Source organism: Rhamphochromis sp. 'chilingali', assembly GCF_963969265.1.
Source record: "Rhamphochromis sp. 'chilingali' genome assembly, chromosome: 22".
Lineage (NCBI taxonomy): Eukaryota > Metazoa > Chordata > Actinopteri > Cichliformes > Cichlidae > Rhamphochromis > Rhamphochromis sp. 'chilingali'.
The window spans coordinates 27,804,761-27,828,329 of NC_137950.1; the positions used below are offsets into that span (position 1 = coordinate 27,804,761).

Consider the following 23,569-nt stretch of genomic DNA (forward strand, 5'->3'; position numbering starts at 1 on the left):
AGCCCATTGCTTACTCGTGTGTTTGTGAAACAGTAACATGTTTTCATATTAGGAGACTCAGAGTGTGTATTCACTCTATTTCATGAGACACATCAGTCAGCCACAACATTAAAACCACTGACAAGTGAAGCAAGTAACACTGCTTACTGGTGTTAGCTTGTGTACTTGTGTGGTGTTGTTATGCTAACTTAACCGCTTAATGTTTAATTTGTCTTTTAACCGTTTCATGCATGAATTAAGACGACCTCAATCAGGATTTTTTACTTAAGTATTTTTAATCATCTTTAGGCATGAAAAGATGAATAAAAATGCTTAAGAAAAATAACAATAATAACAATAATTACAGTGAAACACGTCACACATCTACAGTAACATTAAATGACCAGTGGGTAGCAGGGTATGCAGTGACACATCAGTGTCCAATGTAGTGGTTTATGTGCAAGTATACCATCAACACTGACACAAATACAAGAACACAGCCTTTGAATAGCTGTAACTGTAGTGACCACTATGTGTGAAAGGGTTAATTCTTATATTTGTTTCTTTTATTCTGTTGTAGGGCTTAAATCATGTTTTTCATGATGTGTTTTAGTGTCTCTTGTGTTTAATGCTAACATCCATCAGGTCACAGGTGTATGGAAGCCCGTTTCTGCCACAAAAAAACAACAACAAAAAAAGCATCTATAACTTGAAATTTCAACTTATTAACTCGAAATTTTGAGAAAAGTAGCTCGAAATTTTGACTTACTTTACTCAAAATTTCGAGTTAACTCGAAATCTTACTGAAATGTTGCTCTGTAGCTGATTGTGTCTTATTTTAAGTGTAATGAGATAATTTTGATGAGAAATAAGACAAATATACTTGGTAAGATTTTGAGTTATTGCAGTCCAGGCGACCGTTCCAAGGTTAGCACTGGATTATGTTTAAGCCACATGGTAAATGGCCGAATTTTCAGAAAGATGTTTCGCAGCGATGCGGACGCTGTACTGGTCCATTGTGGTGAAGAGAGAGCTGAGTGTAAAAGCGAAGCTCTCAATTTACCGGTCGATCTACGTCCCTACCCTCACTTATGGCCACGAGCTGTGGGTAGTGACCGAAAGAATGAGATCGCTGATACAAACGGCGGAAATGGGCTTCCTCCGAAGGGTGGCTGGCCATTCTGGAGGGGCTCAGAGTAGAGCGGCTGCTCCTCCATATCAAAAGGAGCCAGTTGAGGTGGTTCGGGCATCTGACAAGAATGCCTCCTGGGCGCCTCTGGGCGTTTTCCGGGCATGTCCCACTGGGAGGAGGCCCCGGGGTCTGCAGACCCAGGACACGCTGGAGAGATTATATCTCTTGGTTGGCTTGAGAACGCCTTGGTGTTCCCCCAGAGAAGCTAGAGGAGGTGGCTGGTGAGAGGAAGGTCTGAACTTCTCTGCTTGGGCTGCTGCCCCCACGACCCAGCCCCGGATAAGCGGAAGAAGATGGATGGATGGATGTTACCATTCAAATTACGTATCAAATTATCTCTTTCTGACTGAACATCTCTTGGCCGGAAAGCCGCAGTCAGTCCAAGGCTTCACAGGTCTTCTGACCTTTGATGTTGATACTAATACTGTGGCTTACTCCCACAGGTTTCTGAGTGTGAATGGTTGTCTCTCTGTGTCAGTACTCTGACTGGCCACCTGGCTGGAGTGCTACATATTTACACCGACGCTGGCTGTGTTAAAGCTACACCACAGCTACAGCACTTGACAAATGTGTTTGATCTCTTTCTGACTGAACATCTCTTGGCTAGAAAACCGCATTCAGTCCAAGGCTTCACAGGTCTTCTGACTCCATGTTTTGATGTTGTACTAATACTGTGGCTTACTCCCACATCTCAGACCGAAATATAGGGCCGTAGGCTACAATTACCGCCAGTTTTTGTTGTGTCTTGGGATTTGTTCACACGAATAATAAACATATTATTGCTATACAACTACTAGAACAATAAAAACAGCACCACCACCAACAATTTGTACTGCAACCAGTGGAAACTGGTTATGGTTATGCAGGTTTACATGCATAACCACAACCTGAAATATTCTCCAGCAAATGCCTCTACATGTGGGCGGGCCTTAAAGGTCATTTCTGAGGAAACATGGCTCCAGCGGTGATGGACCCCAGGTGAGTCTTCGCTTCTATCCATTTGTTGTAATTGGTCACTCTGGTGTAAACACCGGGACGCAGCTCTTTGGCGCAGCCGTCGCCCCAGCTGATTATTCCAAACAGGAAGAGCCTGCTTCCGACTTCGCACACCAGAGGGCCTCCTGAGTCTCCCTGCGGGGGAAGAAAAGACAAGCAGCGCTGAAGGAAACTGACAAACCGACCTCTGGAATCAAAGTCGAGACCAGACGTGTGCAAATACCTCGCAGGCATCCTGACTCCAGTCGGGACGAGCGGCACAAAACATGTTATCAGTAATCATGTTATCGTAATAATCCTTCCCTCGGCACACGTTGTCGGCGAGGAGGTTCACCTGAGCCTCTTTTAGGTATTGAGACCTGTACCACAAAGCTGGAGAGAAGAGGAGTGTTAAAGCCCTGAAGGGTGAACATAATTATAATTATGTGCTGCAGTTACAGAAATTAGGCATTTTAAATGAGCCTCTGTTTCCTTCACTTGTTCTGCTACACTGATAGCTGGTGACTTGTCTTTGTAAGGCTTCCAATAATATTCCCATAACAAAAGAAAAATGAGCACAAAGTTCAGAGTGTGTCAATGATTCCCGACTTTGTAGCCGGTGTGCAAACATTCAGTGGACAGATCAGCTCAACTTGAAACAGCACAAAAGTTATTATTGGATCGAACACATAAATCTGCAAGTAGTTAATGTTCGATTTGCTTCAGGCTTCACTTACAGGTGTAATATTTTAGTGTAGACATACTTGATATACGTTTGTTTCTGTCAGATGTAAGAACAATGCTCAGAGGACTCTCCTCACCGTGACTTTCTTTCCCATATCCGGCAATGTCACAGGTGAATCCTGGCTGCAGGCTCTGCTGAGGTGGCGGCAGGCAGACCGTCCTCACAGCGCTGCTCTCCTTAGCACATTTACCAAGTTTGGTCTTCAGCTTCACCAGAGCTGCAAGACAATTATCAACAATCACACCTTTGATTGAATTACAGCTTTAAGAAAAAGGCCTCTGAAATTCAAGAGAATTCTAAAATCTTATTGCAGAATGACTAAATTTGTCAGGTAACTAGATCCTAAAATCCATCTAATGTGGGATGCTGGTTTAAGATTCTTCTTAGGGTCCGAGCGTTTCCATAGTAAAGTAAATAAAGCCACAAGGGGTCACCAAAGTGCTGCACGTTTGATTTTGGCAGAGTTTTTACACCAGATGTTCTTCCTAACACAACCCCAATTGGAATTTATGTCTCAGGCAGGAATCAAACTTTTAACCATTTGAGACACTTGATCACATGATTCCCTTTGAGCAGCACTCGCTGAGAGTATGGAGGAAGAACTCCCTTTTAATGGGAAATGATCTGAAGCAGTATCAGCCTCGGTGTTAAGCAGCCAAGTATTATTTTAAAAATACATTAACCCCTAAACCAATTTTTAAAAAAAGGATGAGTGTCTCTTTGTTGAGATTTCATTAACTGATAGAGGCAAACAGACTAAAATCAGAACATTCTTTTCAAGTTTTTTGAGAAAAACCCCCCCAGCACGTATTGCTATAAATATATATTTTTTCCATATTTTAAATTATAGTCAAAGATAAGTGTTATTTCTAACTGTCGAAACTTCTATTTGGTGGATTGACTGTTTTGGCACCTGACAGTAAAACGCACAGAACAACAGCTGGGGTGGAAGTGGGTTGCAAAGCAGCTTGCAGATGCATTGCAACTGTGGGCAGTGAGGCTGGAGTAACGCTCTGTTTGATTAAAAACTTAGTTTCAAAAGATGTTTTAATTTGTGTGTTCACACCAATATCGTTGTTGAAGTTCCCCTCGTTATTATCAAACCCTTCGTGGATGAAGATTTTTTCCACCCTGAATTTTTGCTCCACGCTCGGGTTGCTCTCGTTCAGGGCGTTTTTCCCCAGGGTGACGGTGAAGCGCTCTGCTATGGTGTTATTTCTGAAACACAAATTCACAAAACAAGTCCAGTCACAGCTATTTCTCAGCACCTGCTGCATTTCCAGTAAATGATCTCACTTCCTACCCGTCGGGGAAGCAGTGGGCAGCTGTGAGGACCCAGCAGGCGGAGATCAGACTGCCCCCGCAGCGGAAAACTTTCTCTTTGGATTTAGGGCGCCAAAATATGGCAGCGATCCACGGGTGGGATTCCACAGTGGCAACTGTTCCGCCAACGATCTTCAGCTGCTTTCTTCTGGTGCGCTGGCCACATGTCGTCATCTCTGCAACTGGAAAATGAAAAAAAGTTTAAAAGTGTCGCCGAGAGAAGCGAGGAATGGGATTCACAGGCGTTAGTGAGGACTCACCGTGCTCTGGCTGGGTGGGGACAGGTGAAGCCACAGGTGGAACTATAAGACAGAAATGGGTTTTTTTAATGCTAAAGATTTGATTTTCCCAGAACATTTAACCCTTTAAATTCTGGGTTATTTTTTAAATTCTCATTGGAGATTTTTTATATACTCTAAGTCTCAAAGTCTCCAGCACCAGAGCAGAGTGAGACTTAAAGAACTGCTGAGAAAATATATTTATGCCCTTCTAAACAAAATAAGAGATTATTTAGCTTTTTTTCTTTGCCAATTTTCCAGAATTCAGTTACATTTTCATCTGCATTTGGAAAAACCCCTATACTTTGAATCCATGGTGGATTTTGGACTTTTATTCTCCCTCCTGGTCCCCATAAATTTGGCTCCTTTTGCTCCAGTGACTGATGCACCATCAATGAAAAATGCTTCACTGACTTTAATAACAGTCCTATCAGAGAACACACTTACGTGGCTTGAAATTGCAAAGCGGCATGTCGCAGTATTCCCACACCAGCTGCAGGTTTTTCCAAACGTTACACCATGGACGACGTCTGTAGTGAAGATTTCTGAATAAAAAAAATAAAAAACAAACCATCCAAGTAAACAAACAGTCCAGCCTGACGAACATATGCAAATGGTTGGAGTATAAATGATGGAATCTGGCCATGAAAGACCTGAAAACATTTTCTAACCGTCTCTGCTAACACTGACAGGTTTGATATGAGCACTGTCTCTGATTGCTGAGACTAGTTGGTCACAAAACTGGAATCTGTAGCATGAACTGTAATGTTTGGTGTTTAGATTATTCGATTAAAGATTATGGTTGATGAACGCCTGAATTAAAAGAGCCGGACTGCTAGAACAGCTGAAGATAAAGTGCTGTGGTTTTTACACTCGCTTAAAAATATGAAGGAGCCCAGCTGATTAGTGGGAGACACTGATATTTTTTTTCTTCCAACTATCCAACATTTTGCAAAAGGAATGTGAAACTTCAAAGATCCAAACTCAGACCTGCAGTAGTTGTGCTTCCCGGCGTTGATGTCCAAATGCAGGTACTGCCTCCTGGTCTCCTCGTCCCACTGCAAACATGTTTGTCCGCTGACTGTTTTAGATGCTGTGCCTTTGTAGTACAGTCCCACTCCCTCATAGCAGTGACTCGCTTTTACTGAAGTGACAGTATGACAGGTGAGGGCGATTAGAAAATCTGAAAACTATCAGTAACGTTTGGTTTGCTGTTGAGCTGCTCACCTGTTTCACAATGTGTGCCTTCAAAGCCATCAGTGCAGCGACAGAACAGGTGTGAACCAGAAATCAGCGCTGGGACCGAGGTGCCGCCGTTGAGACAAATCTCACCTACAAAATAAGACGAAAGCTGACGACACTTTTGAGACCCACATCGACAGCATATTTTATGATTATGAAATGTGGCTGGAAAATAAGAGGTCATATAATACAAGGTATAGCAGTAAGACTGACAGGCCAGTTCATTAGAAGAAAGAAGAAATATCTAATCAGCCAATCACAGCAGTTTCACCGCCTACCTGACCACGTCCATCCCTTTATAACCACAGTGTGCCCATCTTATAACAAGTGCCTCCAGGGGGATAAGTAGCCATATCACAATCCTCAGATCGAGTAGATAAAATTTGGGATGTGGTGGAACAGGAAATTTGCACCATGATGATATCATGTCGACATGGACTAAATCTCTGAGGAATGTTTTTAGCGCTTTGTTGAATCTTTGTCAGCAAAAATGAAGGAAGTTCTGACGGCAAACGGGAGTCTGGACCCTGGGCTGGACCCTAACCCTAACCTGACTCAGTAACATCCAGGTCACGCACTATCTCTCTGATACGTGAGTAAGCGGTGAACCAGCCACAAGTAATCTGGAACAGCCTGTCTGGTTATTCCCAGGTGAGTACAGGTGAAGCTGCTGTATGCTCCAAACCACAGGAACGACCCAGTGACTCACATTAGGTGACTCACCTTTCAGCACTCTATTTATGGGTCAAATGATCATTTTATTTCTGCTGCTGCGTGATTTTATTTATTTTAGTTTGTTTGTTTTTTTGATGGGGGGAGGCTCAGTGATTGCTTTTGTTAATTATTTTAAAGCTACTGTTTCATTTGTTTTCAGTCCAGTCTTTGTAGCTGACAATGTTTGCTGTTGTTTGTTAAGCCCCTTAAGCCACTGACCTACATTCACATTCTTCCTGTCATACAGTCATGGATTGGCCTCCCACAGAGCCCAGAATGCAACATTACTGAAGCAGTGTGGGATCATGAAACAGACGGCAGCCAACAGCCACACAAAAGCGCTGAATCTCCTACATTAAGCTTGGAGAGCTAATTCAGTTCAGGCTGTGCTGAGGAAAACAAGAAGTCACATCAAATATTGACTTTCAAGCTGGCAAAATATAAATAAATACAGGTGGCTCAAGACTTTTGCACAGTATTGTAGGTAATCATAGGAGCAGCACTTTGTGCTTCCACCTGGAATGAAGTGTGCTGTCTAAATACAGCTTTGCTTATTTGCTGCCAAAGTAAATTACACATTTCATGCTCAGGAGATGAATAAAAGCGTCTCACCTGAACGCTGAGAGGACGAGGAGAACGAAGACGAGGAAGAGGAGGAGTGGGGGGAAAAAGCTAACTCACGCCTTCTCCTTTCATCCAGCAGGCCCTGAAAACATTTTAAAAAGTTAAATAAAGCCTCGTGAAAGAAGACTAACATAAAATTGGAGTTAATAAAAAAATAAAAACAGATAAAAATAATTGTCCTCACAGCCTGAGCTGCTGACAGGAAGGCCAGCGCGCAGAGGAAAAAGCTTCTCATTGTTTTCATGATGCTTCTCGGCTCGGTTTGAAGGCTTTGCATGAGCGTGCTTGCAGAGTGGCAGCCTCCTCGGGGTTTATTCTGTTCAGTGGAGGGAGGAGTCCTGATTGGCTGACAGCTGGCTGGCTGACCCACTAGATGTAGAGTGAAGAAATAGCTGTTTACAGTACATGTGAATGAGTCATCACTGGTAATCCACACCATCAGTTTTCAGGGAGCATATCAGTATCTGTGGTATGTCAGCCAGTCTAGAACTGCAGGTGTTTACATGCTGAAGGTAACTATAATTGGATTTAAATGAATCAGGATGTTTGATTAAATAAAACATGTTCATATTTGTCTGAATATCACATTACTGCACTGTGTTTGCTTCCATACAGCATAATCTGTTGGGAAACTCACACTACTGATGTACCAAGAAATGGTTTGGGGATTTTAGTGGGTGTGGTCTGACACAAATATGTATATATGTGTATACAGTGCTGTGCTAAAGTCTTGAGTCAACCCTCATTTCTTTACATTTTGCTTCCAAGGAACAAAAACTGGGAGAAAAAGGCTGACTATGCCAAACTACACAAGAACTGGACTGAAACCTGTGGCAGCAGGTTTTATGGAGTGATGACTCTAAATCTGACATTTCTTGGTTTACAAAAAAAAAGTAAAATTTGTAAGGATGAGGTCAGAAGAGAAGTACAACAGTGTGAAACCTGTTCAACATGGTGTAGACTCTGTCATGGGTTGATTTCAGCCAGTGGTGTTTTAGAGCTTGATGGGATGATTAACAAAAACCACCAACGTCCCAAGAAGAGCTTTAAATGTCCTTCAAGAAGCCTGGAGAACTATTCCTGAAGACTACGAATTTATTTGGTGGTTCATTGGTCAAACAGGTCGTGTTTTATAGTTTATTTGTTGTTGTCTCTTTTCATTCTGGTTGCAGACCACAGGCCTGCTGTATTTAGCAAGACCTGAAACTAGAAAATGTCCAAATTCGCCCCATGTTACAAAGTTAGACTTAAACCTGCACTACCTCTGACGCCCAGCAGGGGGCTATACCCGTTTTTCCAAAAAAAAAAAAAAAGTCAGATTTCACGGTGCTCTATCTCAATTTAAAATAAATGATAGCATCAAATTTTACTTGAGTACCATCACTGCAAAGTGATTTACAAAAACACAGTGGCGGGCTCTGTACCAAGCTGCAAAACTGGATCATACACAACTAAAGTGGCCTTGAGCTAGTTTGTCACTGAGTCATTTACAGCATTGAGTTCATTGTCACAGCTTCTCTAAAGTATATAAGTTAAAATAACATATGTATTTGCGCAGAAGCTAATTTATAACAAATAAATATATACGCATTTTTGCTATTAAATTTAATAATTTGCTTTTAAACCTTAAGTTAAAATAACTCGATATATATATAAACAGTACTGACATTAATTGTATGTGATTGGCCTGTTTTTGTAGTGAAGTCACTGGATGTCGCTGTTGCTCCATAAACGCCAGAACTCATTTATCCTGACTGGACCTGAAGGGGCTCTGTGCGCGCTAACGGTGCACGTTAACGAGCATCACTTTCCTGCCTTCAGGTGACATGAAGATGCAGGTGACTGTGGTCTCTTGAATGTCCCTCATATGTAAACGAAAGCAAACTGAAGAAGAATGAGAAAAGCAGGAAAGCAAATATGTACATTAGGATCCCGGAAGTCGCCTCGTTTGGATCCTGTTGGGCTGATGTTGCCTTCAGGGACTCGAGGTAATCGCTACAACTCTTATTGAGACAGAGGAGCTAATTAAAGATTCTATTAATTTAGGAAAATCCTGATTTTAATTACATATCGCAATAATAAACAATAATTTGATTGATACCGTATTAAATGTGCATTTTTATCCAGAATGGTTTTACATGTTTTATCCGTTAAATGGTATTGAATATCTTTTATTTTACTTTGTGATATTCGGTTGGTTTTCTCTTATTTTATCTACATATATTTCTATTTATATTTGTTAGCATATAAAACCCTTATTGTTTTATTGTTTATTTGGTATTATTAATGTGCCTTTAATTCGTTAATACTGAATCTATTTATTTGTTTGTTTACTTGTTTTGTGGCATTTTTTTAGCTAACGTGCTTGTAATGCATTCGCAGATATTCGGATAATTTCCATGTTTCCCATTTCCAATTCTCTCAGTGTTTAACCACAAAACTTTTCATTATTATTTTATTAATTTTTTAAAATAACTTTTTAAATAAAGTATTTTATTCATTTGTTCAGTTTGCTATGAAACGGCTTATAAAAGAGTTTGTCTTCTCGTGTCTGTCCTACAAAAACTCTTCTTTTTGGGAGGTTTACTAAATGTTTGGGAATTTTCCATGAAATTATAAGAAAAAAATCCATATTGCAATATTCCTACGAAAATGCATACACGGATATTACAGCATCTCCCTGTTTCTTCATAAAGCAGCTTCGCTTCTTTATTTAAGATTTAAGTTGAAGTGTAGGTTATTTTATTCCACTTTATTGTGCTTGGGTTTCTTCGAGGGGGCTTTATACGTGGCTTTAGCTTCCTCCCAGTTTTGCACAGGCTGATTTTTACTCTGGATTTATGTATAATTTACTTTCACAAATATTCATACTTGTTTTTAGTACAAACAAATAATGAAATGTGTGTTTGAATTAAACACACGCTGGAAGCAGCATGAGCGTGATTTTTCCGAGCTGCACCTGAACGCAGTGGCCGCACAGCGCTGTGGATGAGGCAGATTATCCTCCCTGTGGATCCAGGCAGGCAGGCAGCAGGTGGCTGGAGACAGAAATATGGGAAACGCAGACAGCAAACTTCACTTCAGGAAAGCGGTGGTCCAGCTGACAACCAAAACTCAGGTCGGGGTTTGTTTTCTTTAAAAGGTGACATGAGGAAAGTTCCGCTGAGCGTTTGGCTTTTAGCGTTAGTGGAGATGTGGAGATAAAGTTGGAGTGCCAGATGGCAGCGTACGTCACACAAAGTGGAGAGAAAAACCTGAAAAAAATCATTGGAGTTATTTCATAAACGAGGATTTTTAAACAGAAAGCAAGCTTGCCTCTCAGAATACGGATTTTCTTCTTTTTCTTATGCAGTCTGAGGGACTCCAAACAGTCATTTTGGACTTTGTCTGTGACGTGATCCTTAAACGGCTTTAATATGCAGATGGGAATATTAAAGATTGCATCAGTTTTGGGCCAGCAGTTGTTTCTCTGGCTGACAGGTGTGTTTAAAGGTAACAGGGCTGGACGGGACAGCTGCAACGTTAATCGATTGGTCGAGTGATCGAAACTGATCCAGGTGGTGTGTGGGTGGTGGTTTGCTGTAGCGTGAAACAGATGTTAGGTCAGCTGCTGGTAAAGCTGGAATCTGGGTGTTTATGGGCTCATATGGTCTCTTGTGTTCGAAGCAGAAGTGATTGGTTGATTAGCTAAAATAGACAAAAAAGAATCAATTTTCAAGTATATTTATCCTGGGTTAAACCTGCATCGTCTTTATTTTTCAGTGTTGGTCAGACTGAAGGAGATCTTTAAAGAACTGACTTTGTCTGATTAATCAACTGTTTGCTTAGACATCAGAGTCCACAGACACTCCTGCCTGACCTCGTCTGTCAGCCTGGGGCTCAGAGCACATCTGTGATGTCGTCCCACCTCGATCCCATCTCTGGCTCCTTCAGCACACCTCACCGCTGTCTCACATGACTTCCTCATTCAGCACCACAGTTCCTCGCTTATCCTTATCCTTTCTCTGATCCACAAAGACACAGCCAAGCTCCTTGTGAACTTCTCTTTACTTCTCCATCAATACTCTCGAAGTGCACTCTGCTGGGCTCTTTCTCGGCATTACTGCTGCTCACTGATCGTCACCTCTCTTCTTAACCTAGCTTCAACAACTCTGTCCCATATCTTCATGCTACAGCTCATCAGCTACATCCCTCTGTGGTGTTGTACACTGAGAACTGAGAATTTATGAGATTATGAACACAGAAAAGTACATTCTGATTGGCTAGACTATCAGTGATGGAGTAGCCTCCCCAGAGCTTGGAAAACTTGACAGAGGATGGAACAAAAGAAGAGCTTTTGGGATGCAAGAGGCTTAGAGAGCTGTTCCTGAAATAAATTACAGAAAGCTGCCTCAGAGAGTTCAGGCTGTGCTGAGGAATAAAGCCAGTAACACCAAATATTTACTGTCAAACTCTGTTTTTGCCTCTTATAACATGTTTGCAGATGTTTCCATAGGTCACTGCTCCTATTTCCTATGGAAATTATGAAGAAATGAAGGGTGACTCAAAACGTTTGAGATCTTTTTATGTCCAGCTTTTTTTTATTTAGCTTTGAAATGGTTAATTAGTTAATGGGAAAATAAAATCACTAAGTTATCAATAATGTAAATGTTGTTAATTCAATCAGTTGATTGACAGAGAATTAAATGTGTTACTCTATGTGAATAATTTGGATAAGCTTGTTGATCCTTGGTTATGTTTTCTGTCGGCCATGAAGCAAAAAGGAAAGATCGTACCTCCTCATCAACACAATGTATTTAGCAGCAGATGAGCCACACACACACACACACACACACACACACACACACACACACACACACACACTGATGTTAGTGTGCGTTTCCTCTCCTGCAGCCCGTCGAAGCCTCAGACGACGTGTTCTGGGATCAGTTCTGGGTGGACTCCTCCACCACGGTTCAGGATGTTTTTGCTCTGGTTCCTGCGGCAGAGATCAGAGCCGTCAGAGAGGAGTCTCCGTCAAACCTGGCAACCCTCTGCTACAAGGTAACCTGACATCCTCAGGACTGGGGCAAGCGTGACTCAGTATCAGGACTGAGGGTGTAATCGTCTTGTTTCTGAGTCAGTTTAGAGTTTTTTGCACAGACTTACTTTCAGTCTTAAACTGCTGTATAAATCAGTTTTACTCCCACATGGAATGAAACCTTAAACACTCTGCCCTGTGTCAGCCCTCTCTCACATGTTTAAGGCTTCTTAGGACATCTTCTGTCTGATCTTTGTTGCCACCAGCTGCGAGGACTTCTGTACGTTGCTTTAGAGCAGCTTTTGTCCATCCTGGATACAGTCGGAGACAAAGGAATGCAGCTGTTTGTTGTTCCCACAGTTTGATGGCAAAGGTCAAACGTCATTTATAGAAATGCAGAAAAACAGAGAAACTAAGTCTGAAGATCATTTGGTAGTTTAAGGTTTTAAAGGGCAGACAGCTGCTTTGGTGACTGGTTGAAGGTCATGTGACAAAAAGATGTGCTTTTAAAAACTCCTGAGGTTTTATTTGGTTCATGTGGAACGACCCATGCTTTTCACCATAACCTCAAAGAAGTAGCTGCTGGACAGAAACAGCTGCAAGTATTAATGTATTTTAGTGCAGCTACAAAGGCTAGCTGGTCAGAAGATATGCTATTGAAGATTTTCTGCATTTATTTGTCATGCATGATGGTCACACTGATTGGGGTTGGGGTCCGAACCCAATTTGCTGACATAGTTTTACACTTACAAGTACGATGAAGTCACGTAGAGTTTAGAAGAATGAGTCGCTGTAATAAAAACAAGCTCAAACTAATGAGTCCACTCACCAATCAGAAGCTTGATGCTTCAGTCGCCTGGTGAAAATAGAATTTTCCAACACTTTTTGTGGCCTTTAAATAAAATGATGATTGACAGGTAAAACAGGCACCTCGGGTGAATAAATAAGAGTAGACTTTTGTCTGTCTTGGTTATTTCATCTCATATTTGCACGATACTTGTGTTGGTTTTTCCCAGGCGGTGGAGAGGCTGGTCCGGGGAGCAGACTCCGGCTGCCCCTCTGAGAAGGAGCGCCAGACCGTGTTGAACTGCACGCGCCTGCTCACCCGCATCCTGCCCTACATCTTCGAGGATGCCGACTGGAGGGGCTTCTTCTGGTCCACCATCCCCGGCCGAGCGGGGGTACGGCACTGACATCTTTTAATGTATTCATCTACGTGGCTGTTTTTAGTCTTACCTATACTGGCCATTTTATTTATTCCAAGTAAAAACACCAAATATTTGCAGCTTTATTGTCACATATCATTGAAATGATGATATTTATATATTTTGCAGGTATTAGTTTGGTAGCTGATTAAATGCTTTTAGTAACTTTTCAAACAAAAGTAGAGACAGAAAAGTCAGAATCTATAGTTCATAAAACTGATCTTTGCAAAAGAAGAAGAGGAAGAGGGGAAAAGGGAGAAAGTTATTTAAGAACTCCTGCCACGTCTCAGAAAAAGCATTTGGAGGAAATCTTTTAGCTTGCAGACAGTTTGTTAGGTTTAATCTGTCGGCTCTGCGGATATCTGAGGACTTGAGCCTCTCTGATATCTCCACCTTTAATAATCTGCGCCGGTTCAAAGCGATGGGTCCATCTGATTTTCAGAACAGACTCTGCAGTGTGAGATGAGATTGCTGATGCTTTGACGTGTCTGTCCAAATCCCTCCTCTCCCTGCCTTCCCCCCGTTTCCCACCTAGGGCTGCTGGGTCTCTGGTTACCCGGTCGGCAGGGGACTGCGTCCAAACACTGCCCATATTGTGTCTCCTGCTCTTTCTGGCCAGCGGTTGAATTTAGAAGGGATTGAATGTCTCTTAATGAAAGTGGGAGACTGAAATAAAGTGCAGAGCAGCTGCTGGTTGGAGCAGGCTGATTACTCAGTATTGTATGAATGAAACGACTCTGTGTGGCTAACGGATGGTTGAACTCTTATATTTGATTATGGATTTATGCTGTGGAAAGATACAAGTGGACAGTGTTTGGAAAAACCTGTGTATGTGGTTTAGAGTTAAATGTGATGACCCATCCATCATTTTCTTGTCTGTTTGCTCAACATGAAGCTAAAACCAGCAGCTAGGTAGCTTAGCCTTGAATAAAGTATAGCATAAAATGTCAGTTTAACTCATAATTGATCTTTCCAGGACACAAAGTTAGACGTAATAAGAATGACTTTTGGTTTATTTGGGTTATGTAGATTATGCATGCTTTTTGGAGTGACAGCAGCTACACTCCAGGTGTTTCCTCCATTTTCAGGGATCCTGCTGAGTCAGCCAGTGACTTGAGTTAACCAATAGCAGTACTCATCTTTTAACTCAAGACATGAGAGAAAAAAAGCACATTTTTGGAAGCTGGTCCACCAAATAAACAAAAGAATTAGACCTTTTTTGACACACTACACTCACGGGGTGATGAGCTGTCTGTCACACAGAAAAGCTTTACTGTCCTGTTCTTATGGGGACCATAATTTCAAAGATAATCATTGTGCTGTAGTCAATAAAATGTAAAGCAAGCAATTAACCCTATAATGTCATCAGGAATAATATCGCTGAGTTGATATAGCAAAGGAAATGAGGGTAATTTTCCCAAAGGTTTCTATAGGACTAGACTTGACCGGAGTATACGCCCCCTGCTGGCCATAATAAAGAATCAACTTTAAGTTGATGGGCCATTGGCTTTACGCTACATGTTACTTTCTATATACAGTCTGTGATTTAAAGCAACTAATTGGGACTTAAGTGACATAAAAACCAACTCTGAAATGGATCCAGAGCGGCACAAAAACAACAAATTGACTTACCAGCAACGATACAGTAAAAGTACCATAAGAGTCACAGCCTCAGCTCTTCTCCCTCCAGCACTTGGACCACGATGCTGATGACGAAGGTCGGCCTCTGGCTGAGTCCCTGCTGCTGGCCATTGCTGACCTGCTCTTCTGTCCAGATTTCACCATCCAGAGCCACAAGAAGAACAGCCCGGTGAGTCTGGCAACCCCCCGCATCACTGACCATGCAAAAGTAGCCTTACTCATTATGTAGCTGGTCACAGCTGCCCCTCCGTAAGCCTGGTTCTGCCCTGTGTTTCTCCCTGTTAAAAGGGTGTTTTTTCCTTCCCACTGTCAGCGAGTACTTGCTCACAGGAGGCTGTTTGATTGTTGGGTTTGAAATATTTATTTTCTGGGCTTTTAGGGTCTTAACATGGTTTTTGTTAATTAACACTGAAAACAAAAAGTTCAGGTAGATAGAGGATTAGACATATAAAAATATTGACCTGAAGGTGGTTTGGAGTTATGCCTTTCAGAGTCGTGGTTTGTTTGCTTTGTTTTAGCTCTGAATCGACAGGCGTGTCAGCACTTTACAGCTCATATAAAAGAAGTAAGCCTGTTATTTGCTCCCGTGGCAGCACCTCTTAGCGCCGTTATCTCTTAACACAACCTTCTCGGGCGGTAGCTCAAGTTAATGAGTGACTCTGTGGGACGCGAGGAGAGGGGCCATGTTTGGAAAGGGTGGAAACGTCTTTATTGTGCTCCGCAAACATTCAGACGTTTGAGAGACTGGGAGGTGATCTCATCGGATGACTCCTTACTCCTTGCTACCTCACGAGGAAATGTTAAAATCAAGGAAACTGTGCAGGAGAATGTGGAAAATAGCCAGCAGCTGCTGTTTGTTCCCACCTGCCCCAGTGACCTCTGAGGCGTGAAGCAGGCGTGTGCACAAAGAAACACATGGCTGGAGGGAAACCTCATTTGTGCCTTGAATTTCAGCTTTCACTTCCTGGTATGGATTTAGTGATGCAGAGGTCAAAAGCCCCTGCTTGCATCCACAGACCCTCCCGTGTGACACGAGCGGCTAAAACAATGCACAGCACGTAAATAAATGTACTCATGCAGAAAGCTTGCTTGTCTTGTGACCTGAGTAAACACTTTCCTAGTGAGTTTATGGTCTCCATTATGAGTTTTAAGCTTTATTTATTAGAAGTTAATGTTTTTTTTATTGTGGTTCTTTTTAGAATAAATGAAGACAATAAAGGAAGGTATGCATTACGGTATAGTGAGCCTGCAGTGTCCCTCGGTCTCACAGGTTTCAAAAAGAATGAGCAACACTGCTCAGCTTGAGGCTTCTCAGTGCATACACTAATCAGTGGGTGACATGAGGGCTGCTATGTCCATCTTTCACATACAGTCTGTGCGTATCCTATGCTCACCAGAGTAAAAGGATTCAGTGACCTGCTTCCTTTTTGTTTCACTTTCAGATGTTTGGTGTAGGTCCCCGTCCCATACTTGGTTTGGACACTTCTTCAAAGGTCTAAAATAACTTCCTTTCGTAAAGAAAGTGACTTGTGCTGAACGGCTATGCAAAGCTTTTGCTTTTAAAGAGTATCCCACGCTTCAAGAAGAACACCAGAGTTCACTGCGGTTGGCGTTTGACACCAGTGAACTTCATTGTGTGGCGTACGTGGAGCTGTCAGTTCACTTACAGTGGTAGCACCTTGTCACATCTATTCATAAAGCTGTAGTTATCTCTGCGGAGGTGTTACATGCAGATATTGTCAGCGGAGGGCTTAGCTTGGTCCATTTGATGACTTGCATGGTAGAAGTAAGTGTGAACTCAGTCCCGGAGCTCTGTTTAGACCTCCAGCTTTAGCTGTGGACAAGAATCCACGTCTGTGAGTAAATGAGGCTAACACTCCACACACCGCCTCTCCCTCCAGGTGTGAGGCGGGGGGAGGAAAGCTGAGTGTGTGAGAGAAGCTCCTGGCGTCACAAACACACAGACAGTACATTCCTATGAGTCAAGCTCCACCTTTCAGTGACCTCTGTGGCCCCGCCTCGAGAACGACCGTTCCTGCAGAGGTCACGTTTGCAAAGAACTTTCAGCTTCAAGTCAATTCATAATCGATTATCAAACCTGTCGTGAGTTCAGCTCATTAGTAATTTCAGCTCTCGGGGACCTTCGGGAGGAATGTCACTGAATGTTTTACCTGTTGTCTCTGCTGCAGGATACAGCTGATGACATACGAGCCATAGACAGCTGTGAGTACATCTGGGAGGCCGGCGTGGGCTTCGCTCAGGCACCTCCTCTGAACTACGTCCACGACCTGAACAGGTGAGACTTCAGCATCCTTTCAGTGCTGGTCATCGCAGTGTTGGCTCATGTCTGAGCTTACATGTATGTAATCAATACTGATTTGGGCTCCTGCACATGTGGAACTACTGCAAAAAGAAATGTAATCAGAATTAATGTGCCTGGGCTGAGCGTCTCCGTGCGGGAGTCTTTTTGAAATTTTGGATGAATCTGTTTCATTGAAGTCAGTCACATCGATATCCAACCAGTCTTAGCTCCACCTCTGCATCCACACTCGCCCCAAAGAGGCCGTCAAAGTTTTTCTCTCTTTATACTCTGTTTTTGTCATCCGATCCAGATTTGCTGGTTTCAGCAGGACAAGTGAAGATTAAAACCTCACGTGAACAACAAATCAGTATTGAGCGCTCCTGCTTGTGCTCTAACAGCTTCAGCCTGGACGACGAGCCGTTTCTTTTTAATTGCCGTTAACAGAAGAAACAATGTTTGTTTTCTGTATGCAGTAATAAGTAAAGCTGTGCTGCTGAATTTAATCTTCTAAAATGATGAAACCCCCAGATTAGACATCACTACAGATTCCTGATTATAATCATTCTTTTGCTATCTCGCAAATTCAGTTTGTATCAGGCTGAATTCACCTACTAACATCCCTCCATCCTGTGCTAACGCCCTTTCCAGGACAGAGCTGCTGAAGTTACTCCTCACCTGCTTCTCTGAAGCCATGTACCTTCCTCCCTCCGCTGAAAACAAAGTCCTCAACCCCTGGATCTCCTTCTTCTGCTCCACAGCCAACAGGTGACTTTATACCTGACAACACCTCACCAGACGGAGTGAGATAACTTCTCTCCTGTTGAATTGCACTCTCTGCTTCTCTGTTTTAACGTTGAATTTATTAGAAAATCCAAAACCTTTGTGACAGTGAATTCATCCGTCTTAAAAACTAAAAACAGGGAATTCATTTTAAGGAGTGTTTGTAGGTCTGTGTTCAGTAATATTTGACATACAGAGCAGGGGTATACATCACTACAGCCTTTCATTCATCCTCGTTAAGCTTGTGCAGACTCACCTCCACCTGTTTTTCGCAGACACGCCCTGCCTCTGTTCACCTCCCTGCTCAATGTGGTTTGTGCCTACGACCCCGTGGGCTACGGCATCCCGTACAACCACCTGCTGTTCTCAGACTACCGGGAGCAGCTGGTGGAGCAGGCGGTCCAGATCCTTATCGTCACCCTGGAGCACGAGGCTGGCTCAGCCGCCAGCGCCGCCCTCCAGGCCCTGGACCCCTCAACATGTCCCTCAGCTGAGGAGGAGGAGCAAGAGGTACATACAGTGAGTAATTAATCCACATATATACAAGTATATTTTTTTTAAGATTATGATTTAAAATATAAACACTGATGCTGATTTATTTTTCAGCCTGGTGGACCTGACAACCTGTTTGTGAATTATCTCTCCAGGATACACAGAGAGGAGGTATTGAAACATCCAGCCGTTCAGCAGCTAACAGCATGATCCCCTGGGATGTTTATGAGTGTGTGTTCTCCTTGTTTGTTCATCAGGATTTGAGCTTTGTCCTTAAAGGTCTGGCTCGGCTGCTCAATAACCCTCTCATCCAGACGTATCTGCCCCGATCCACCAAGAAGATCCAGTTCCACCAGGAGCTGCTGATCCTCTTCTGGAAATTCTGCGACTTCAACAAGGTGCGAGCACGAAATGCAACAGGAAGCCAAGGGATTCTCAGGAAATGAGAATATTTCATCAACAAAAACAGCTGCTCGTGTGCAACCACGGTGGTCAGGTCCTAGTGAACTGAATGTGGAGAGGACAGTGTGTTTGTATGGGACATTACTGATGCTGACTGAAGTTCTTACTGCTAAATAGATAAACAAGCGTAAGTGTGGCCCTCACATGTAACCCTCATTCAAAACATAGTGTTTAAATGGCAGAATGGGGAAAAGGAAATAATCAGGAGAAATGAGAACATTTCGACACAGTCTGTGGTAAAATGCTGCCCCCTGCTGGTGAAGGCTGTGATTACAAAAACACATCATGGTTCTGTGTTTTTCCTTTTTATGATTGGTGTTCATTTCAAGATAAATTTTGTAGTAGTTCGAGAATTAACTGAAAATATTTTTTCCATTTTATTTCCTAAAATGCTATTACAACGTTAATCTTGAAGACTTTAGTATAATGAAATTAACAATAGTAGTAATAAAAAATAAGATCCTGGATTAAAGTCGTAATTTCACTTTTTTGTGAAAAAAAACTTTATTCTCAAAATAAACAAGAATAATTGAAAAATTTGGTTCCTTCTCAATTTTTTCTTAATGTGGACTTAGTCCTGGTTCGTAGGTGTGTGTGGGGCTGATGAAGTTGTATGTGTGATGGAGTGAAGTGGAGCAAACAAGCCAAACCTGATTTTGTTATTTTTGTGTTTTAGAAATTCCTCTTCTTCGTCCTGAAGAGCAGCGACGTGTTGGACATGTTGATTCCCATCCTCTTCTACCTGAACGATGCCCGAGCGGATCAGTGTGAGTCACGTCTCCGTGCATGCGCGTGCGTGTGAAACAATAAATATAAATCTGTATAAACTGTCATCGCTCCCTGTGTTAAAAACAAAACATTTCCCCTGTGTGCGTCTGCAGCCCGGCTCGGCCTCATGCACATCGGCGTCTTCATCTTGCTGCTGCTGAGTGGAGAAAGAAACTTTGGCGTCCGTCTGAACAAGCCGTACGCTCTCCGTGTGCCCATGGACATTCCTGTGTTCACAGGAACCCACGCCGACCTGCTCATAGTGGTGAGACGTTATGGCGTGAAATAAATGAGAGAATCTATTTCTTTCATTTATCTACGAATGAAGGCAGAAAATCCTGTGTTTGGCAGAAAGAAACCACGGGATGGAGCGCACTCTTGGGTTAGCGAATTATCAGTCACCTGGTAAAACATGCCTGGCTTTACTGGCTTTCTGGATAGTGCTGAGAACTACAGAGTACTAACTGGACATTTCAGTCAGGCAAGTTTTAACCTCTGTAGTAGATCCAGAAAGACACGGTCCGTTTTGTGTCTGGACCAGGGGTATCAAACCCCAGTGCTTGACGGCCGGTGTCCTGAAACTCTTCCATGTGTCCCTGCTGCAGCACACCTGAATTAAACTGACTGCATGCTGAGGTGGCAACACCCAACCCTGCTCAAGTACATTTAAATAAATGTAAGAGTTTGGAAAAATGTACTTCTAAAAGTACTTTTATTGCACCATGTTCATTCACTCCTGGGCGTCTGTAACATGAATCAAGTAGCTGAACTGCATCCTCAGCATGCAGTCAGCTTCATTAGAGTCTTGCTAATGATCTACTAATTTTAGTAGGTCATTAAAGCAGCCCTCGACGACTGGAGTTTGACACCTGTGGTCCAGACTGGATATAAAAGATGGATGTGTGCAGGATTCTTATGCAGTTATCAGCTAACGATAACAAACTTGGTTAACGATGCACATTTACAGATATTTAATTGGTGATAACAAAGTACCAAAAGCATTTATGGGTTGGCAGTGTAGAGTTCAGAGGCTCCAGTTAATGGAGCTCAGGCCTTGCAGGGAGGTAGATCCCAGGTGCTTGCTAGCGTCCGATCCTCCAACTTTCAGCTTTACCAGTATCTGTGGATGGTTCCTGTGACTGCAGCAGGTATTTAATTAATGCAGAAAGACAAATTGCAGCAACAACCACAAAAAACAAAAAAACATTTTATTTGACCTGGAATAAAACATTTTCCCTCTTTTTAATTGTAGCTAAATGTCATGTACATTCTGGTCTTGCGTTTTCAATTAAACGCTCTCCTAAAGATCTCAGGACATCATAGTTTTTTGCGTTTTTATAAGACAGACAGGATATTTTTTGTGGTTTGACTTTGTGATGGAAGCTTGAGTGTTTTTACTTTCGTTTTCAGTCTCCACTGAGTTTGTTCCAAGTACTTTGTCATGTTTAGATCTTCCACAAAATCATCTCCAGCGGACACCAGCGTCTCCAGCCTCTGTTCGACTGCCTGCTCACCATCATAGTGAACAGTGAGTATTACAGTGCAAATGCTGCCCCCTGGTGGAGGAGCAACAGAGCTGCTTGAGCCTTGGGATGACCTTTTGTGCTTCCACAGTTTCACCTTACCTGAAGAGCCTGTCCATGGTGGCAGCCAACAAACTGCTTCACCTCCTGGAGGCCTTCTCCACGCCCTGGTTCCTCTTCTCCTCACTGCAGAACCACCACCTGGTCTTCTTCCTGCTGGAGGTCTGCAACAACATCATCCAGTATCAGTTTGATGGTGAGAACGCAGACACAGGCTCATCGGTTTGCAGGTCACTGCTTTTGCCCAAATAACAATCTGAACCCTCCTTTCACAGGTAACTTCAACCTGGTGTACGCCATCATCCGTAAGCGAAACGTTTTCCACCAGCTGGCCAACCTGCCGTCCGATACCACGTCTATTCAGAGGGCCCTGCAAAAGAAGAGGAGGACGGGAATCTCTAGGGCGAACTCTGTAGAGAATGAGTCCATGGAGGGCTCCAGACCTGCTGTACCCGCCGAGCCCGGCACACTCAAAGCCAGCTTAGAGGCCACTCCAGGTAGGAAGTAAGAAGTAGAATTTCAAATAACGAGGATTTTTACTTAGTCTATATCTGGGGTTTCCAAAAACATCGAACTGTTCCTTTAAAGGCCTTCTTCATGTCATCATGTGTTGTAGGAATCGATAAGATAACAGAGAAGTCTCAGGTGAGTCAGGATGGAACGATGATCACTGTGCCACATTTGGACTCTCCGCACACGTCTAAAAGCAGCATCGCAGCCGGAGCCAGCGAGTCTGAGAGAGATCACGAGGTGAGCAGATGGCTCGTCTCTCTCACACACACACAGAAGTTTAGTTGCTGCAGTTAAAGTGGTTTATTTTTTGGTGTTAGGTTAACCGCACGCAGTCGGAGTCGGCGAGGAGTCAACTGTCGAGCGTCTCATCAACGGCTGCGTGGAGCGCTAACTCCGACTGGGTCAGAACAAATCCTTCATCTGCTCACATTTACCTTCTACCTTCTGCTCCGTGGGTGTATTTTCTGTCATGTGACGTCCTCCATCATTTAGGTCTCCTCGTGGAAGGCCAAACTTCCCCTGCAGACGATCATGAGGTTGCTGCAAGTCCTGGTTCCTCAGGTGGAGAAGATTTGCATCGACAAGTAGGAAATCCCTCAGATTTTAAACTAAACGATGCATTATGTGATAACTAATGAATACCTGTATTAGTTAATGAGCAGCACCAGGCAGGGTTGGAAGAAATGAACCAAAACTGTCTTAATGCAAAGTTATTGTCTGTGACCTGGAATGTTATTATAATAGATTAACATGAGCAGTTAACAGTTTTAACAGAATTCATTCAGAACTTTTTGAGCCATCGTGTTTACAGACACACACCTGCAAACACAACCTCCTCCTCGAGGTAATTATTGAATCGTGAAGCTTTCGTTTCTGCCTGCAGTTGTTTTGTTTGACCTGTAAGCTTCACTTCTATATTTGATCTCTGAAAACATAAATTAAACATAAATGACCTCATTTATGTGTCTGTATGACATTTAATACAACGAGCGTGCACTTTTCTTTGAAGAAATGAAATTTGTTGCACTTCTGATTGAAAAGTTATTTTTGCAGAACAGGTTCACTTTAATAAACTCATTTCTGTGGAGCATCAAACATGTTAATTTAAACAGTAGCACTTTTTACAGATTTATCACATAAAAGTTACTATTGATTCTTTGCATTTAGACGTCAGATTTATTCTCAGTGTCTCGCGGTTTATTGTCGTCCTCAGGGGTCTGACTGACGAGTCGGAAATCCTCAAGTTCCTGCAGCACGGCACACTCGTGGGTCTCCTACCCGTCCCCCACCCCATCCTCATCAGGAAGTACCAAGCCAACGCTGGCACAGCCATGTGGTTCCGCACATACATTTGGGGCGTCATCTACTTACGGTAAATAAACCTGCCTGTATTCTTTGGGATGTGTTCAGTGAACTCCTCTATTAGCGTTTTGGTTTTTTTCTTTCTTCCCGCAGTAATGTTGACCCTCCGATCTGGTACGACACCGACATCAGGCTGTTTGAGATCCAGAGGATTTAGAGGAGCTGCTGGTTTATCTTCCTCACACCTGAACCGTTATTAAAAATCAGGACGGCTCATTCTTGATGCCAAGTAATGTAAAGATGAAGAATGTGTAAATGTGTCCAATTAAAGGAAAAATGTTAATATCTGGCAGTTTTGTAGGACATTTATTTATTTTGCCAAAAACGTGAGTGCTTGTTGCTCCGATGTGTGACGACAGGAAGGTAAAA

General features: G+C 42.8%; 2 protein-coding genes across 3 annotated transcripts; one reads left to right on the forward strand and one right to left on the reverse strand.

Moving 5' to 3' along the window:
* Positions 1-2,041: 2,041 nt before the first annotated feature.
* On the reverse strand, positions 2,042-15,068 carry plaub (plasminogen activator, urokinase b). Its single transcript, XM_080873879.1, has 13 exons — positions 14,930-15,068; positions 11,936-12,050; positions 7,257-7,441; positions 7,061-7,154; positions 5,720-5,824; positions 5,483-5,636; positions 4,940-5,037; positions 4,475-4,516; positions 4,195-4,396; positions 3,958-4,109; positions 2,968-3,108; positions 2,391-2,539; positions 2,042-2,302 (listed from the first exon to the last, which is right to left on the reverse strand). Coding segments are annotated over exons 2-13 (1,518 nt in total). The 5' UTR covers positions 11,937-12,050; positions 14,930-15,068; the 3' UTR covers positions 2,042-2,107.
* hid1b (HID1 domain containing b) lies at positions 10,065-23,431 on the forward strand. Of its 2 annotated transcripts, XM_080873876.1 has the most exons (19): positions 10,065-10,190; positions 11,966-12,115; positions 13,109-13,273; positions 14,988-15,107; positions 17,128-17,234; positions 17,889-18,005; positions 18,296-18,530; positions 18,627-18,683; positions 18,770-18,910; positions 19,651-19,741; positions 19,856-20,007; positions 21,192-21,270; positions 21,357-21,521; positions 21,601-21,822; positions 21,942-22,075; positions 22,156-22,239; positions 22,331-22,422; positions 23,052-23,210; positions 23,294-23,431. In XM_080873876.1, exons 1-19 carry the CDS (start codon positions 10,125-10,127, stop codon positions 23,355-23,357), a joined length of 2,400 nt encoding a protein of 799 aa, XP_080730002.1. In that variant the 5' UTR covers positions 10,065-10,124; the 3' UTR covers positions 23,358-23,431. The 2 variants fall into 2 exon arrangements, with proteins under 2 accessions (XP_080730002.1, XP_080730003.1); XM_080873877.1 differs by lacking the exon at positions 23,294-23,431 and having other exon boundaries at positions 18,296-18,539; positions 23,052-23,219.
* Positions 23,432-23,569: the final 138 nt, after the last annotated feature.

What these genes read in the sequence shown, in the direction of transcription:
- hid1b (XM_080873876.1), top strand. Translation starts at nt 10,125, where the DNA reads ATGGGAAACGCAGACAGCAAACTTCACTTCAGGAAAGCGGTGGTCCAG. An exon ending in AGCTGACAACCAAAACTCAG is followed by an intron (nt 10,191 to 11,965) that starts GTCGGGGTTTGT and finishes CCTCTCCTGCAG; the next exon opens with CCCGTCGAAGCCTCAGACGA. An exon ending in CATCCAGTATCAGTTTGATG is followed by an intron (nt 21,522 to 21,600) that starts GTGAGAACGCAG and finishes CTCCTTTCACAG; the next exon opens with GTAACTTCAACCTGGTGTAC.
- plaub (XM_080873879.1), bottom strand. An exon ending in TCCTGTCAGCAGCTCAGGCT is followed by an intron (nt 7,155 to 7,256) that starts GTGAGGACAATT and finishes AAATGTTTTCAG; the next exon opens with GGCCTGCTGGATGAAAGGAG. An exon ending in GCCCACTGCTTCCCCGACGG is followed by an intron (nt 4,110 to 4,194) that starts GTAGGAAGTGAG and finishes TTTGTGTTTCAG; the next exon opens with AAATAACACCATAGCAGAGC.